The sequence below is a fragment of the Sardina pilchardus genome, chromosome 2, assembly GCF_963854185.1.
Source record: "Sardina pilchardus chromosome 2, fSarPil1.1, whole genome shotgun sequence".
In the NCBI taxonomy this organism is placed as follows: Eukaryota; Metazoa; Chordata; class Actinopteri; order Clupeiformes; family Clupeidae; genus Sardina; species Sardina pilchardus.
The window spans coordinates 45,074,077-45,088,507 of record NC_084995.1 but is presented as its reverse complement, the minus strand read 5'-3'; the positions used below and the strand labels follow the sequence as shown (position 1 = coordinate 45,088,507).

Sequence of the window (14,431 nt, the reverse complement as noted above, 5' to 3'; positions counted from 1 at the left end):
CTCTCTTCTCATGGGGGCTGGGGGCTGGGTGTCCTGTGTCATTGCGTCGCCTCTGGGGAGAAACATGAGAGACACTCCAGAGGGACCATCTGCTCTGTGCTCTGTGCGTTTGCACAGAGAGGGAGCACCCAGCATGAGCATAGAGTAGAGTTGATGCACCCAGCATGAGCATAGAGTAGAGTTGTGCATGAGCATAGAGTAGAGTTGTGCATGAGCATAGAGTAGAGTTGATGCACCCAGCATGAGCATAGAGTAGAGTTGTGCATGAGGCAGAGTAGAGTTGATGCATGAGCATAGAGTCGAGTTGCGCATGAGCAGTAGAGTTGATGCAGACCTCCTATCCGCGGCGTATAAGCCTCTTCTGAAACTGTATGGCCATTTAGAAATGGAATTCTGGGCACATGATCCCCCTTGGCCGGGATTCCACATATGCAATCGTATCCACACAAATCTCCGAAGTGAAATCAAAGATCAAGATTAGGCAGCTTAAGTAGTTGGTGATTTCTTAGGATGATGCCACTACACAGAAGGACGTTAAGCAAGTAATGCCATTTCACTGCGTGCTTTACAATTCCATCTGTGTGTGCTTGTATGCGACAAGTAAAATCCCTGGAATCCTCTACTCGGATCACCAACCCAGCGGAGTAATGAAGGATCTTTGATCAACCGATCAACCCATAGACCTAAAAGAATCAACCATCTTCGGTGAAATTCCTGAAATACTTCCGCCAGGAACTACGTCATCACAGTTGCCATGGTAACGTTAGAAGCTGGACCCTTGTCTCCATAGAAACAGTGGACACACAACATGTTCCTGAAGAGAAAAGTTGAAGCCACGAGTTCGTGAAGGACTTGCTTGATAGCTGCTAGCGTGTTTCGGTAAGATTGGTTCTTGTATCTGCTGTGTTGATAATCGTAAAATTAACCAGTTTAGGAATGGATGGTCTGTCGTCTGTGCAGACTCTCCAAGCACTCTCCTCTTTGTTGTCAAAGCGGGACGAAGACGATGATTACGATGATTTTAAGGTATGACGAGGGATAAAGCATGCATCCTTGCCCATGACGAAACACTAATGGTTTCAAGCTTTCAGCGATTTTATTTAACATTTGACGTTAATCCATGTCATTCACACAGACTGTACAGGCCTCCGCTAAACTGTGCCCAGGCAATATCGGGCCTCCTTCTTCAAACAAACACAACAAAGAAGGTAACTTAACATGAGAACTAATCACATCACCCGACATAGGCCAACTATCATTTCATTTGAATACAGCAGGCCTAAATGTTGTCTAACACAGGAATTCATAGTTTATAGTATAGGGTAGTGTATGTGTGTGTTGGCTGACATATCCTGTCAGGTACTACAACAGGAAAGAGGGAGTTCATGCCACCCTAACTGGCTGAAGTTAATACTGTCAGGTCAGGTTAACTGAGGCTAGCTACTGTCCCAGACTCTTGGCCTCTGCCCAGGTTAACTGAGGCTAGCCACTGTCCCAGACTTGGCCTGGTTGGTCGGTCAGACCCTGTGTGTGTGTTGCCTCTGCAGGCTCCTCCACGTACGCCAAGCAGAACAGCAAAGCCATCTGGGACGAGGAAGAGGTTCCTGAAGGGGCGCAGTTTGATGATCTCACAGACCTACGGCCGGAACCCGAGTATGACTGTGTCTGTGTTTTTAATGGTGGTCGAAGTTAATGTTCATATACTGTAGGTTTAATAGTTAAAGTGTGTACCTACAGTACCTTCCTGTGTGTGTGTGTGTGTGTGTGTGTGTGTGTGTGTGTGTGTATGCATGATTGTGCCTGCCTGTGTGTGTGTGCGTACCTACGTGCCTATGTGTGTGTGTGTGTGTGTAGGTATGACATCATCCTGAAGCAGAGTGTTGGTACGGAGGACCTGTTTTTGGGCATGAGCCGTAAAGACCCCTCCTCAATGTGCTGTGAGGGCCTGCTGGTAAGAGAAGTGTAAAGTGTGTGTGTGTGTGTGTGTGTGTGTGCGCGTGCCTCCTCAATGTGCTGTGAGGGCCTGCTGGTAAAAGAAGTGTAAAGTGTGTGTGCGTGCGCGTGCCTCCTCAATGTGCTGTGAGGGCCTGCTGGTAAGAGAAGTGTAAAGTGTGTGTGTGTGTGTGTGTCACTGTGTCCTAACCGGATCCAAGCGAGCGACTGTCAATATTGTCTGTCTACACTGAATCCGTTAAATATGCCATTGTGTTGTGTCACGGGATTCCATATTTCTCATTCAGAATAGTAGAGCAATGCGAGCAACAAAACGAAAATAGAAACGGGGCGTCCGACAAAAGTTCTCTTAAAAACATTGCGCTGCTCGCGTCGCTTCAGTCTGGACACTTCAATTGAAAACAATGGAATTAAATGTATTTTATCGCTAATGTTCGCTCGCATCGCGTTCGGTTAGGACGGTTCGGTTGTGTGTGTGTGTGTGTGTGTGTGTGTGTGATTACTGGTCTATCCTCCACTGTGAACTCATTGAGCTGTAGTTGTTAGTTATGGACTAACTGAGTGTGATGTAATATGAGCTCCACCTCCTCCTGACCAGATTACCGTCATTATTAGGCCCTGTGTCCACCAATCGTGTATTGTGGTGTTGTGGTTGTGGTGTGTTTGTTGGTTACTTGGTCGTGGTAGATGGTATAATCTGTTCTGCTTGTGTGTGTGTGTGTGAGTGTGTGTCTTGACTGTTTGATCATCTTTATCTGTTTTGTGTGTGTGTGTTTTCGCTATTTGATCATATTTATCTGTTTTGTGTGTGTGTCTCTTGGCTATTTGATCATCTATAAGTATTTTGTGTGTGTGTGTGTGTGTGTGTGTTGGTCAGGTGAGGGTGAAGCTTCCAGACACCAAAGCCAGTGAAGTAGTCCTGGACGTTAAAGAGCAGTTTTTGGACCTGCGGACCCCAAAGTAGTAAGATTACAGATACACACACACACACACACACACACACACACACACACACACACACACACACATACACAGAGAGAGAGAGAGACACACACAGAAACACGTACACACCAAAGATCTGAGTGCAGGCCAACATACACTCGGCCAGGCAGTCAAACCAAATTGGACATCACATCACTAGAGTTACTTTGTTAATGAACTTCTCCCTCTCCTCCTCCCTCTCCTCTCCCTCTCCTCCTCCTCCCTCTGCTCCTCCCTCTCCTCCTCCATCTATACCCGCCTCTCCTCCTTCCTCTCCTCCTTCCTCTCCTCCTCCCTCCTTCCTCTCCATTTCTTCTGCCATGCCCACTTGTGCTCTCTGTCTTGTGATTCTTCCTAAACTCTCCCTCCATCCCTCCCTCCCTCCCTCTGTCTCTCCCTCCATCCCTCCCTTTCTCTGTCTCTCTCTCCGCAACTCTTTCTCTCTCTCCCTCCATCCCTCCCTCTCTCTCCCTCCATTTCTCTCTCTCCCTCCATCCGTGTCTGCAGTAAGCTGGGCCTGCATCTTCCCCAGCCGGTGCACCAGCGAGAGGGAACGGCTCGCTTCATCAGCGAGAGCGCCGAGCTGGAGATCACCCTGCTCATGCATCGACCCATGGACCGCATCAACCTGCCCTGAGACCCATGGACCACATCAACCTGCCCTGAGATGGAGGGAGGGAGGGAGAGGGAGAGAGAGAGGGAGGGAGAGAGAGAGGGACAGAGAGAGAGAGGGACGGGACCCAAGGACCACATCAACCTGCCCTGAGATGGACAGAGCAGGACGGTACACAGAGATGGAGGAGGGAGAGAGAGATGGAGAGAGGGATGAATAGAGTGAGGGATGGGCAGAGATATGGAGGGAGAGAGGGATGGGCAGAGATATGGGGGGAGAGAGGGATGGAGTGTGTGTGTGTGTGTGTGTGTGTGTGTGTGTGTGTGTGTGTGGGGGGGGGGGGGGGGGGGGGGGGTGGTCCTGTTTTTTCCCGGGTCCATTACCGAAACCATTAGTTTCTGACCAGTTCTGTGAACCTGACCCAAATACACAGATACTGTTGCTTGTGAAATATGTACATTTTAATAAAGAAATACTAAACACACCAAAGTACTGGTTCATATTTTGCCCAGGTGACATGATGAGATGTTAGATAATTCGATATTACAGCATGCAGGTCACCGGAGGAATTCAGTGAAGAACGGGTCGTGTGTGTGATCGTTGTTGGTAGTTGTAGGTACCGGGAGTGCGCGCAGTCCAGCCCTAGCGCAGCTGATGCTCTCGCGGTTGCCACAGCAGCGCGCGGGTTACCATGTGACGCATGCGTTGCGCTCGCTACACGATCCGGGGCCATAACAATACGTGCGTCTATATCCCTGCGTCGCTCTCGCACCCACGCCTTGCTTTCGGTATGGCGGATGGCGAGCGGTCCCCGTTGCTATCAGATCTCGGTGATGGAGCCCTCGGCAGCGGCAACGGTGGGGTGTCTCCGGGAGCAGGTCCGTATGGCGTACCGAACAAACCGCAAAGTGAGTATATCTGCGTGCGATCGGTCTCTGTGCTGTCAGATGTGCCCCCGCGGGGCGAGCCACAGTGACGTTATTTATGTATTCAGAACTGCCCATCACCAAAGCCCTGATATTACGAATGTGGTCAGATTCCGGGAGGGTTTTGTCATAATTTCCACAGTAACGTTTATGCTGGGTCTGCTAACGCGCAGCCTTGCTACGAGCTGCAACGAGCCGAGCAGCTCGCGGGAATAAATCATGTATCGCTGGTGGGGGCACGGTGCCGGTAGCTCGCGACAGATACTTCCGCAACCAGAACAGGCTGTCACAGGCGCGCACATAGCAACACTGCAGCGAGGAAGAAATCGCCTCGTTAGCAATTTGACCGCCCGTCGTGGCATCATGCTGCTCCGGTGGCTGTTATTGAAAAATGACAGATAACTGTGCAATGACCAGGCGTAGCGACGTGCGCCTTTCCCCACACCGCTGATGTTAGCTAGCGTGTTTGTTTTGTCGCTAGCAAGCTAGCGAAGCTGCGGGAGTGCGATTTGGAATGTCAATTCAATCCAGGATCTCACTGTCTTGCTTCCCACCGAGGGCTTTCTGTTCGCAGAGCGTGAACACACACCTAGTAGAGTGTGATATAGTTATTAATGTGGTCATAATTGGCCTCTCCGGTGATGGGGACATGGGTAGGCCTTGTGCTCGTGCCTATATCTCTGTGATTTTTACGATTTGATTGTTTCTCAGCAGCATGTTTGCGGCTACAGTGCTAACCACCTGATTTGACTGACATAGTGCCTTGGCCAATCCACGATCTTAGAAATGCAGCGCGATAAGACTCGGCCAATGGTTGTGCGTCAGTGGCGGGCAATGAGAACGTACGTAAATATTGGTCTTGGGCAAATTGGCCTTACGGAAAAGGAGGACATTCTGTATGGTGTACTGGTAATTAGCCTTATACGTCCCTCAATCTTTGCTGCTGTTGGTTGTCAAGTTGTGGTGGTCTTAGTTCCCATATCCTTGGCAGCTTGAATAAGGCATGACTTTGCCTGTTACTGACACTCATACACACACACACACACACACACACACACACACACACACACACACACACACACACACACACACACACACTCAGAGAGGTTTGTTCTCACACAGACTAGCCCTTAGTCAGTAGTAAGCCCTGCATTCCTCATGCCGGTATAAAGCTCCTTTCAGGCAAACTCGAGACCAAATCTCATTTTCCAGTTAATCCAAAGCTAAGTGGGATGCAAGGGGGGCGCGAGTGGCCAAAGAATGGCCTACTTGCTCCCATTAGGAGTGCGCACACACACACACACACACACACACACACACACACACACACACACACACACACACACACACACAGAATAACCTACTTGCTCCCTTGTACAGGGGCACTGGGCAACAGAGTCATGCCTGTTGAGTAACTTGCTCAGTATAATACCAGACAAAAGAGCCAGAACATATCCTCACTTACACACACACACACACACACACACACACACACTGTGATACACACCTATTACTTCTCTCTCAGTATAATACCAGACAAAAGAGCCAGAACATATGTACACACACACACACACACACACACACACACACACACACACACACACATACTGTGATACACACCTATTACTTCTCTCTCAGTATAATACCAGACAAAAGAGCCATAACATATACTCACACACACACACACACACACACACACACACACACACCGCCATATAATACCAGACAAAAGAGCCAGAACATTATACTCACACACACACACTGTGATACACACATTACTTCTCTCTCAGTATAATACCAGACAAAAGAGCCAGAACATATACTCACTCTCTCTCTCTCACACACACACACACACTGTGATGCACACCTATTACTTCTCTCTCAGTGTAATACCAGACAAAAGAGCCAGAACATATACTCACTCTCTCTCTCACACACACACACACACACTGTGATACACACCTATTACTTCTCTCTCAGTATAATACCAGACAAAAGAGCCAGAACATATACTCACTCTCTCACACACACACACACACTGTGATACACACCTATTACTTCTCTCTCAGTGATAGCAGACAAAAGAGGCAGTACACACACACACACACACACATGTGTGATACACACTGTGATACACACCTTTTGCTATTCTTTCAGTGATACCAGCCTTAACAGCAGATTTACATACATACTCACTCACTCTCTCTCCAGTCTCACACACACACTCCTTTGATACACACCTACCAGAACTCTGTCAGTAATACCCCTCGTAAGAGTCAGTACACACACACACACACACACACACACACACACACTTTATCTGTCTCGTACAAGCCTGTACCAACACACACATTCACTTTCTCTCAGTCTCGTAAGAGTCAGTAATACAGACACACACTCTGTCTTTCTGTCTCGTAAAAGCCAGTACACACACACTCTCTTTATGCACACCTCTTGTTGATGAAACACACGTTCCGCAATACTCACTCACCTGTCACATACACTCTCTCTCACTTACACACACACACACACACACACACCTTTTTCCAGAGTTGTTTTGTGGTCTTTTGTCTGAGTTCAGTTAAGCTATCAGCATTAGGCTTCTTAGAATAGCTGCTTTAGTTCATTCAGTAGAGAACTCTGTTACCTCGACTACATAACCAAGAGCAGGAGCACCCCAACGACCGGGTCATAGAACCAACCAGAACCAACCAGAACCAACCCGGAGCACTCCAACGACCGGGTCGCAGAACCAACCAGAACCAACCCGGAGCACCCCAACGACCGGGTCACAGAACCAACCGGAGCACGTCTACGACCAGGACTGTGCTTCCAGCTGGTCTGACTGTGTGCCAGTGGATCTAGGCCACTCGGCGAAGTCCAGTGACCACCAGTGGGGAATATCGGGCCCTTGAGGACAGCACAACCTTTGTCCATCAAATACAGTAGTCACCACATACAGTAGTCCATACAGTATTCCATACAGTAGTCAGCACATACAGTAGTCACCACATACAGTAGTCACCACATACAGTGGCCCATACAGTAGTAATCACAGTAGTCATCACATACAGAAGTCATCACATATAGTAGGCACCACATACAGTAGTCACCACATACAGTAATCTATACAGTAGTCATCACATACAGTAATCCATACAGTAGTCATCACATACAGTAGTCCATACAGTAGTCACCACATACAGTAGTCATCATATACAGTAGGCATCTAGTCATCATATACAGTAGTCACCACATACAGTAGTCCATACAGGAGTCACCACATACTGTAGTCACCAAATACAATAGTCATCACATACAGTAGTCACCACATACAGTAGTCCATACAGTAGTCATCACATACAGTAGTCACCACATACAGTAGTCATCACATACAGTAGTCACCAAATACAGTAGTCACCACATACAGTAGTCCATACAGGAGTCACCACATACAATAGTCCATACAGTAGTCATCACATACAGTAGTCCATACAGTAGTCAGCACATACAGTAGTCATCACATACAGTAGTCCATACAGTAGTCAGCACATACAGTAGTCATCACATACAGTAGTCCATACAGTAGTCACCACATACAGTAGTCCATACAGTAGTCATCACATACAGTAGTCAGCACATACAGTAGTCATCACATACAGTAGTCATCACATACAGTAGTCAGCACATACAGTAGTCCTTACAGTAGTCAGCACATACAGTAGTCATCACATACAGTAGTCCTTACAGTAGTCATCACATACAGTAGTTCTTACAGTAGTCCGCACATACAGTAGTCCTTACAGTAGTCATAGTACAGATAGTACTAGTACATAGTACCTTACAGATGCCAAGTCACGTCATAGCTGGTTTGAAGTCTACCGTGGACGGTTACGATTTTATGGTTTATTCTCCAATTTGGAGACACTATTTGTATTTGTTTCTTACTTCCGGAATCGGCTGTGGGCGGGACTGTTGAGCTCTATGCCAGCCACTTAAAGGAATAGTTTGGAATTTTGGACATAGAACCTCATTTCCAACTTAGTCTGGGTGATATACAGGCCAAAAGTTTGGACACACCCTCTCATTCGGACACCCCTTCTTTATTTTCATACTATATGACTATGAAAATTGTAGATTCATACCGAAGGCATTAGAATTATGAATTAACACATGTGGAATTATATACTTAACAAAAAAGTGTGAAACAACTGAAAATATGTCTTATATTTTAGGTTCTTCAAAGTAGCCACCTTTTGCTTTTAATACTGCTTCGCACACTCTTGGCATTCTCTTGATGAGCTTCAAGAGTCACCTGAAATGGTCTTCCAACAGTCTTGAAGGAGTTCCCAGAGATGCTTAGCACTTGTTGGCCCTTTTGCCTTCACTCTGCAGTCCACACGGTGGTTGGAACCAAAGGTCTCCGATTTTGACTCATCAGACCAAAGCACAGATTTCCACTGGTCTAATGTCCATTCCTTGCGTTCTTTAGCCCAAACAAGTCTCTTCTGCTTGTTGCCTGTCCTTAGCAGTGGTTTCCTTGCAGCTATTCTACCATGAAGGCCTGATTCAGGCAGTCTCGTCTTAACAGTTGTTCTAGAGATGTGTCTGCTGCTAGAACTGTGTGGCATTGACCTGGTCTCTAATCTGAGCTGCTGTTAACACGAGATTTCTGAGGCTGGTGACTCGGATGAACTTATCCTCCGCAGCAGAGGTGACTCTTGGTCTTCCTTTCCTGGGACGGCCAGTTTCTTTGTAGCGCTTGATGGTTTTTGCGACTGCACTTGGGGACACTTTCAAAGTTTTCCCAATTTTTTGGACTGACTGGCCTTCATTTCTTAAAGTAATGATGGCCACTCGTTTTTCTTTACTTAGCTGCTTTTTTTCTTGCCATAATACAAATTCTAACAGTCTATTCAGTAGGACTATCAGCTGTGTATCACCCCTGACTTCTGCACAACACAACTGATTCCCAACCCCATTTATAAGGCAATAAATCACACTTATTAAACCTGACAGGGCACACATGTGAAGTGAAAACCATTTCAGGTGACTACCTCTTGAAGCTCATCCAGAGAATGCAGAGTGTGTGCAAAGCAGTAATCAGAGCAAAGGTGGCTACTTTGAAGAAACTAGAATATAAGGCATATTTTCAGTTGTTTTACACTTTTTTGTTTTCCACATGTGTTAATTCATAGTTTGATGCCTTCAGTGTGAGTCTACAATGTCAATAGTCATGAAAATAAAGGAAACTCATTGAATGAGAAGGTGTGTCCAAACTTTTGGCCTGTACTGTAGGTCGGTGAAGACCATTTTCAGTGAATTTCTGCCCTTCTTTGAGTTGCAGCGTTCATCTTTGCTAACCTGGTGCTGAGCTAACGCATGTAACGGTAACATCCAGACTTGCACTGAAAACCTCAAGACTCACCCCGACACACACCCTAACAATTCAATAAAACGTCAGACTATCGATAGACATGTCCATGTGTTGATAGAACAATGTTAGAAATAAAACTAACCTTGCAACTCATTGAATTGCTATTGTACATGTTGGAGGGGGACTGAGTTTTGAGAAACTAGTCCCTCAAAATGTAATAAATCATTGAGTTGCAAGGTTAGTTTTATTTCTAAAATTATTCTATCAACATGGACATGTATATCGATAGTCTGACGTTTTAATTGACTTGTCTCGGGTGTGCTGTGGAGTGAGTAAGACGGTTTTGGTAAGTTTTGGATGTTACCGTTAAAATGCGTTAGCTCAGAACCAGCGTTAGCAAAGGGGAACGCTGCAACTGAAGGAAGGGGTTAAACGCGATAAAAACGGTCTCCACCGACCTATAGTAGTCACCACATACAGTAGCCCATACAGTAGTCACCACATACAGTAGTCATCACATACAGTAGTCATCACATACAGTAGTCACCACATACAGTAGTCACCACATACAGTAGTCATATACAGTAGTCACCACATACAGTAGTCATCACATACAGTAGTCCATACAGTAGTCAGCACATACAGTAGTAATCACATACAGTAGTCCATACAGTAGTCGCCACATACAGTAGTCATCACATACAGTAGTCACCACATACAGTAGCCCATACAGTAGTCAGCACATACAGTAGTCCATACAGTATTCCATACAGTAGTCATCACATACAGTATTCCATACAGTAGTCATCACATGCAGTATTCCATACAGTAGTCATCACATGCAGTAGTCCATACACTAACAGGTCTCTGGGGGCCAGTGTGTGTACACTGCCAGGTCTGCACTGCCCATGCACACACACACACACACACACACATACACACAGTGTGTGTACACTGCCAGGTCTGCACTGCCCATGCACATACACACACACACACACATACACACAGTGTGTGTACACTGCCAGGTCTGCACTGCCCATGCACACACACACACACACACACACACACACACACACACACACACACACACACACACACACACACACACACACACACACAGTGTGTGTACACTGCCAGGTCTGCACTGCCCATGCACATACACACACACACACACACACACATACACACAGTGTGTGTACACTGCCAGGTCTGCACTGCCCATGCACACACACACACACACACACACACACACACACACACACACACACACACACACACACACACACACACACACACACACATACACACAGTGTGTGTACACTGCCAGGTCTGCACTGCCCATGCACGGATTGCGCCGAAGGGGCACAGGGGGGTATTACAATGATATGAAAGTGGAATAACTTCTCTCTCTTCTTCTCTCTGTGTGTGTGTGTGTGTGTGTGTGTGTGTGTGTGTGTGTGTGTGTGTGCGCGTCAGGTTTTTCCTCTTTCCCGAGCCCCCCCCAGTCGTCGGTGCTGCTGGGGGAGGACCCTCCGCCGTACTCCCCCCTCACCTCCCCCGAGAGCGGCAGCGCGCCCGTCATCTCCTGCCGCGTGTGCCAGAGCGTCATCAGCGTAGAGGGCAAGATCCACCAGCACGTCGTCAAGTGTGGCGTCTGCAACGAGGCTACGGTACACACACACACACACACACACACACACACACACACACACACACACAGAGCGTCATCAGCGTAGAGGGCAAGATCCACCAGCACGTCGTCAAGTGTGGCGTCTGCAACGAGGCTACGGTACACACACACACACACACACACACACACACACACACACACACACACACACAGAGCGTCATCAGCGTAGAGGGCAAGATCCACCAGCACGTCGTCAAGTGTGGCGTCTGCAACGAGGCTACGGTACACACACACACACACACACACACACACACACACACACACACACACAGAGCGTCATCAGCGTAGAGGGCAAGATCCACCAGCACGTCGTCAAGTGTGGCGTCTGCAACGAGGCTACGGTACACACACACACACACACACACACACACACACACACACACACACACACACAGAGCGTCATCAGCGTAGAGGGCAAGATCCACCAGCACGTCGTCAAGTGTGGCGTCTGCAACGAGGCTACGGTACACACACACACACACACACACACACACACACACACACACACACACACACACACACAGAGCGTCATCAGCGTAGAGGGCAAGATCCACCAGCACGTCGTCAAGTGTGGCGTCTGCAACGAGGCTACGGTACACACACACACACACACACACACACACACACACACACACACACACACACACAGAGCGTCATCAGCGTAGAGGGCAAGATCCACCAGCACGTCGTCAAGTGTGGCGTCTGCAACGAGGCTACGGTACACACACACACACACACACACACACACACACACACACACACACACACACACACACACACACACAAACACACACACACATACAGCGTCACATAGAGTAGTCCCCGCACAGACACACACACACAATGTAGAGAGCATCAAGGCTCTCCCTCCCTTTCTCTCTCCCTCTCTCACTCCCTCCCTCTCTCTCCCTCTCCCCCTCCCACTCTCCCCCCCTCTCTCTCTCTCTCTCCCTCCCTCCCTCTCTCCCCCTCTCCCTTCCTCCCTGTCTCCCCCCCTCTCTCTCTCTCCCTCTCCCTCTCTCTCTCTCCCTCTTTCTCCCTCCCTCTCACTCTCTCTGCCTCTCTCAAATTCAAATTCAAATAAGCTTTATTGACATGACAAGTGTGCTTGTGTTGTCAAAGCATGTATACAAATTCAATCCATATATAAGATAAACAGAAGAATCTTCTCTCTCCCTCTCCCTCTCTCTGTGTGTGTGTAGCCCATAAAGAATGCTCCAGCAGGGAAGAAGTACGTGCGCTGCCCCTGCAACTGTCTGCTCATCTGCAAGGTGACGTCCCAGCGCATCGCCTGTCCACGACCCTACTGGTGAGTGTGTGTGTGTGTGTGTGTGTGTGTGTGTGTGTGTGTGTGTGTGTGTGTGTGTGTGTGTGTGTCACCCTGCAAGGCAAAATCAGTCGCTTTACGTGTAACGGGTGCCAGCTAGTTAGCTATGCTGTGGAACGTTAGTAAACCCCACTCCCCGACGCTTCAAGAAAGCTAGCAGGCTGGGCTTTTAGCTGGATTGTTAGTGCGCTCGACTCCCGATCCGAGGTGCTGCTATTTCGCGGGTTCAAGTCCGGGCGTGTGCAGGGCTGGACCGCGGTGGTTCCACACAACGCAGGTTACATACGTTATTTTGAGAAAATTCTATTTTGCCTGATGAAGATGTGTTGATCGAAACGTTGCCTTTTAACTAATAAAGAATTTTTGGAGCCATTACAGTATGCAGACCATCACTTTTACTCTTTGAGAAAATCTGGAATAAACAGACTTCCGGGTTAAAATGTTGAATTTCACATTTTCGCATAATTCAACAGTATACAGTCTACAGTTTCATATCGTTTCACACACGTTTTGACTGTTAAACCCAGTGAAGATTGAACACATTAGCCGTCATTCCTGTTGTCCACGCCGCTCAAGAAGGTGATTTCTCCTCTTCTGGCATCATGTGACAGGAGAACTACAGTACAGGATGTCAACTTTGGATGCGGTTATCTTCGCCATGGTTTTTGTAATACCCTCGATGTACATATCGTTGGAAAGCTTAGTTTATGGCCATTCATGTGAGCACGATAACTTTAATTGTGTACATTTGACCAAAGCGACTGGTTTGGTCTTGCAGGGTCACACGTGTGCAGTGAGCAGAGTAGCAGCAGTGAGCATGGCTGCATGTGCCATCTGGTCCAGATCAAAAGGACACGAGTCCAGCGCTCTGCCCTGAGTCCAGCGTTCTGCCCTGAGTCCAGCGCTCTGCTCTGAGTCCAGCGCTCTGCTCTGAGTCCAGCGCTCTGCTCTGAGTCCAGCGCTCTGCTCTGAGTCCAGCGCTCTGCTCTGAGTCCAGCGCTCTGCTCTGAGTCCAGCGCTCTGCTCTGAGTCCAGCGATCTGCTCTGAGTCCAGCGCCCTGCTCTGAGTCCAGCGCTCTGCCCTGCCCTGAGTCCAGCGCTCTGCTCTGAGTCCAGCGATCTGCTCTGAGTCCAGCGCTCTGCTCTGAGTCCAGCACTCTGCTCTGCTCTGAGTCCAGCGCTCTGCCCTGAGTCCAGCGCTCTGCCCTGAGTCCAGCGCTCTGCCCTGAGTCCAGCGCTCTGCCCTGAGTCCAGCGCTCTGCTCCGAGTCCAGCGCTCTGCTCCGAGTCCAGCGTTCTGCCCTGAGTCCAGCGCTCTGCTCTGAGTCCAGCGGCTGCTCTGAGTCCAGCGCTCTGCTCTGAGTCCAGCGCTCTGCCCTGAGTCCAGCGCTCTGCTCTGAGTCCAGCGCTCTGCCCTGAGTCCAGCGCTCTGCCCTGAGTCCAGCGCTCTGCCCTGAGTCCAGCGCTCTGCTCTGAGTCCAGCGCTCTGCCCTGAGTCCAGCGCTCTGCCCTGAGTCCAGCGCTCTGCCCTGAGTCCAGCGGCTGCTCTGAGTCCAGCGCTCTGC

At 48.5% G+C, this 14,431-nt stretch overlaps 2 protein-coding genes across 2 annotated transcripts in view; both read left to right on the top strand.

Annotated features, from left to right (window-relative positions):
- Positions 1-814: 814 nt before the first annotated feature.
- On the top strand, positions 815-3,601 carry dnaaf6 (dynein axonemal assembly factor 6). The gene is made up of 6 exons (XM_062515638.1): positions 815-1,026; positions 1,136-1,208; positions 1,548-1,653; positions 1,855-1,951; positions 2,831-2,916; positions 3,442-3,601. Exons 1-6 carry the CDS (start codon positions 937-939, stop codon positions 3,569-3,571), a joined length of 582 nt encoding a protein of 193 aa, XP_062371622.1. The 5' UTR covers positions 815-936; the 3' UTR covers positions 3,572-3,601.
- Positions 3,602-4,162: 561 nt separating this feature from the next.
- Positions 4,163-14,431, top strand: part of pip4p1a (phosphatidylinositol-4,5-bisphosphate 4-phosphatase 1a) — a 16,031-nt gene continuing 5,762 nt past the window's right edge. The window contains exons 1-3 of the mRNA XM_062515637.1: positions 4,163-4,455; positions 11,327-11,520; positions 12,743-12,849. Coding sequence (XP_062371621.1) covers positions 4,248-4,455; positions 11,327-11,520; positions 12,743-12,849 — 509 coding nt within the window. The 5' untranslated portion in view covers positions 4,163-4,247. The remainder of the gene's footprint in view (positions 4,456-11,326; positions 11,521-12,742; positions 12,850-14,431) is intronic.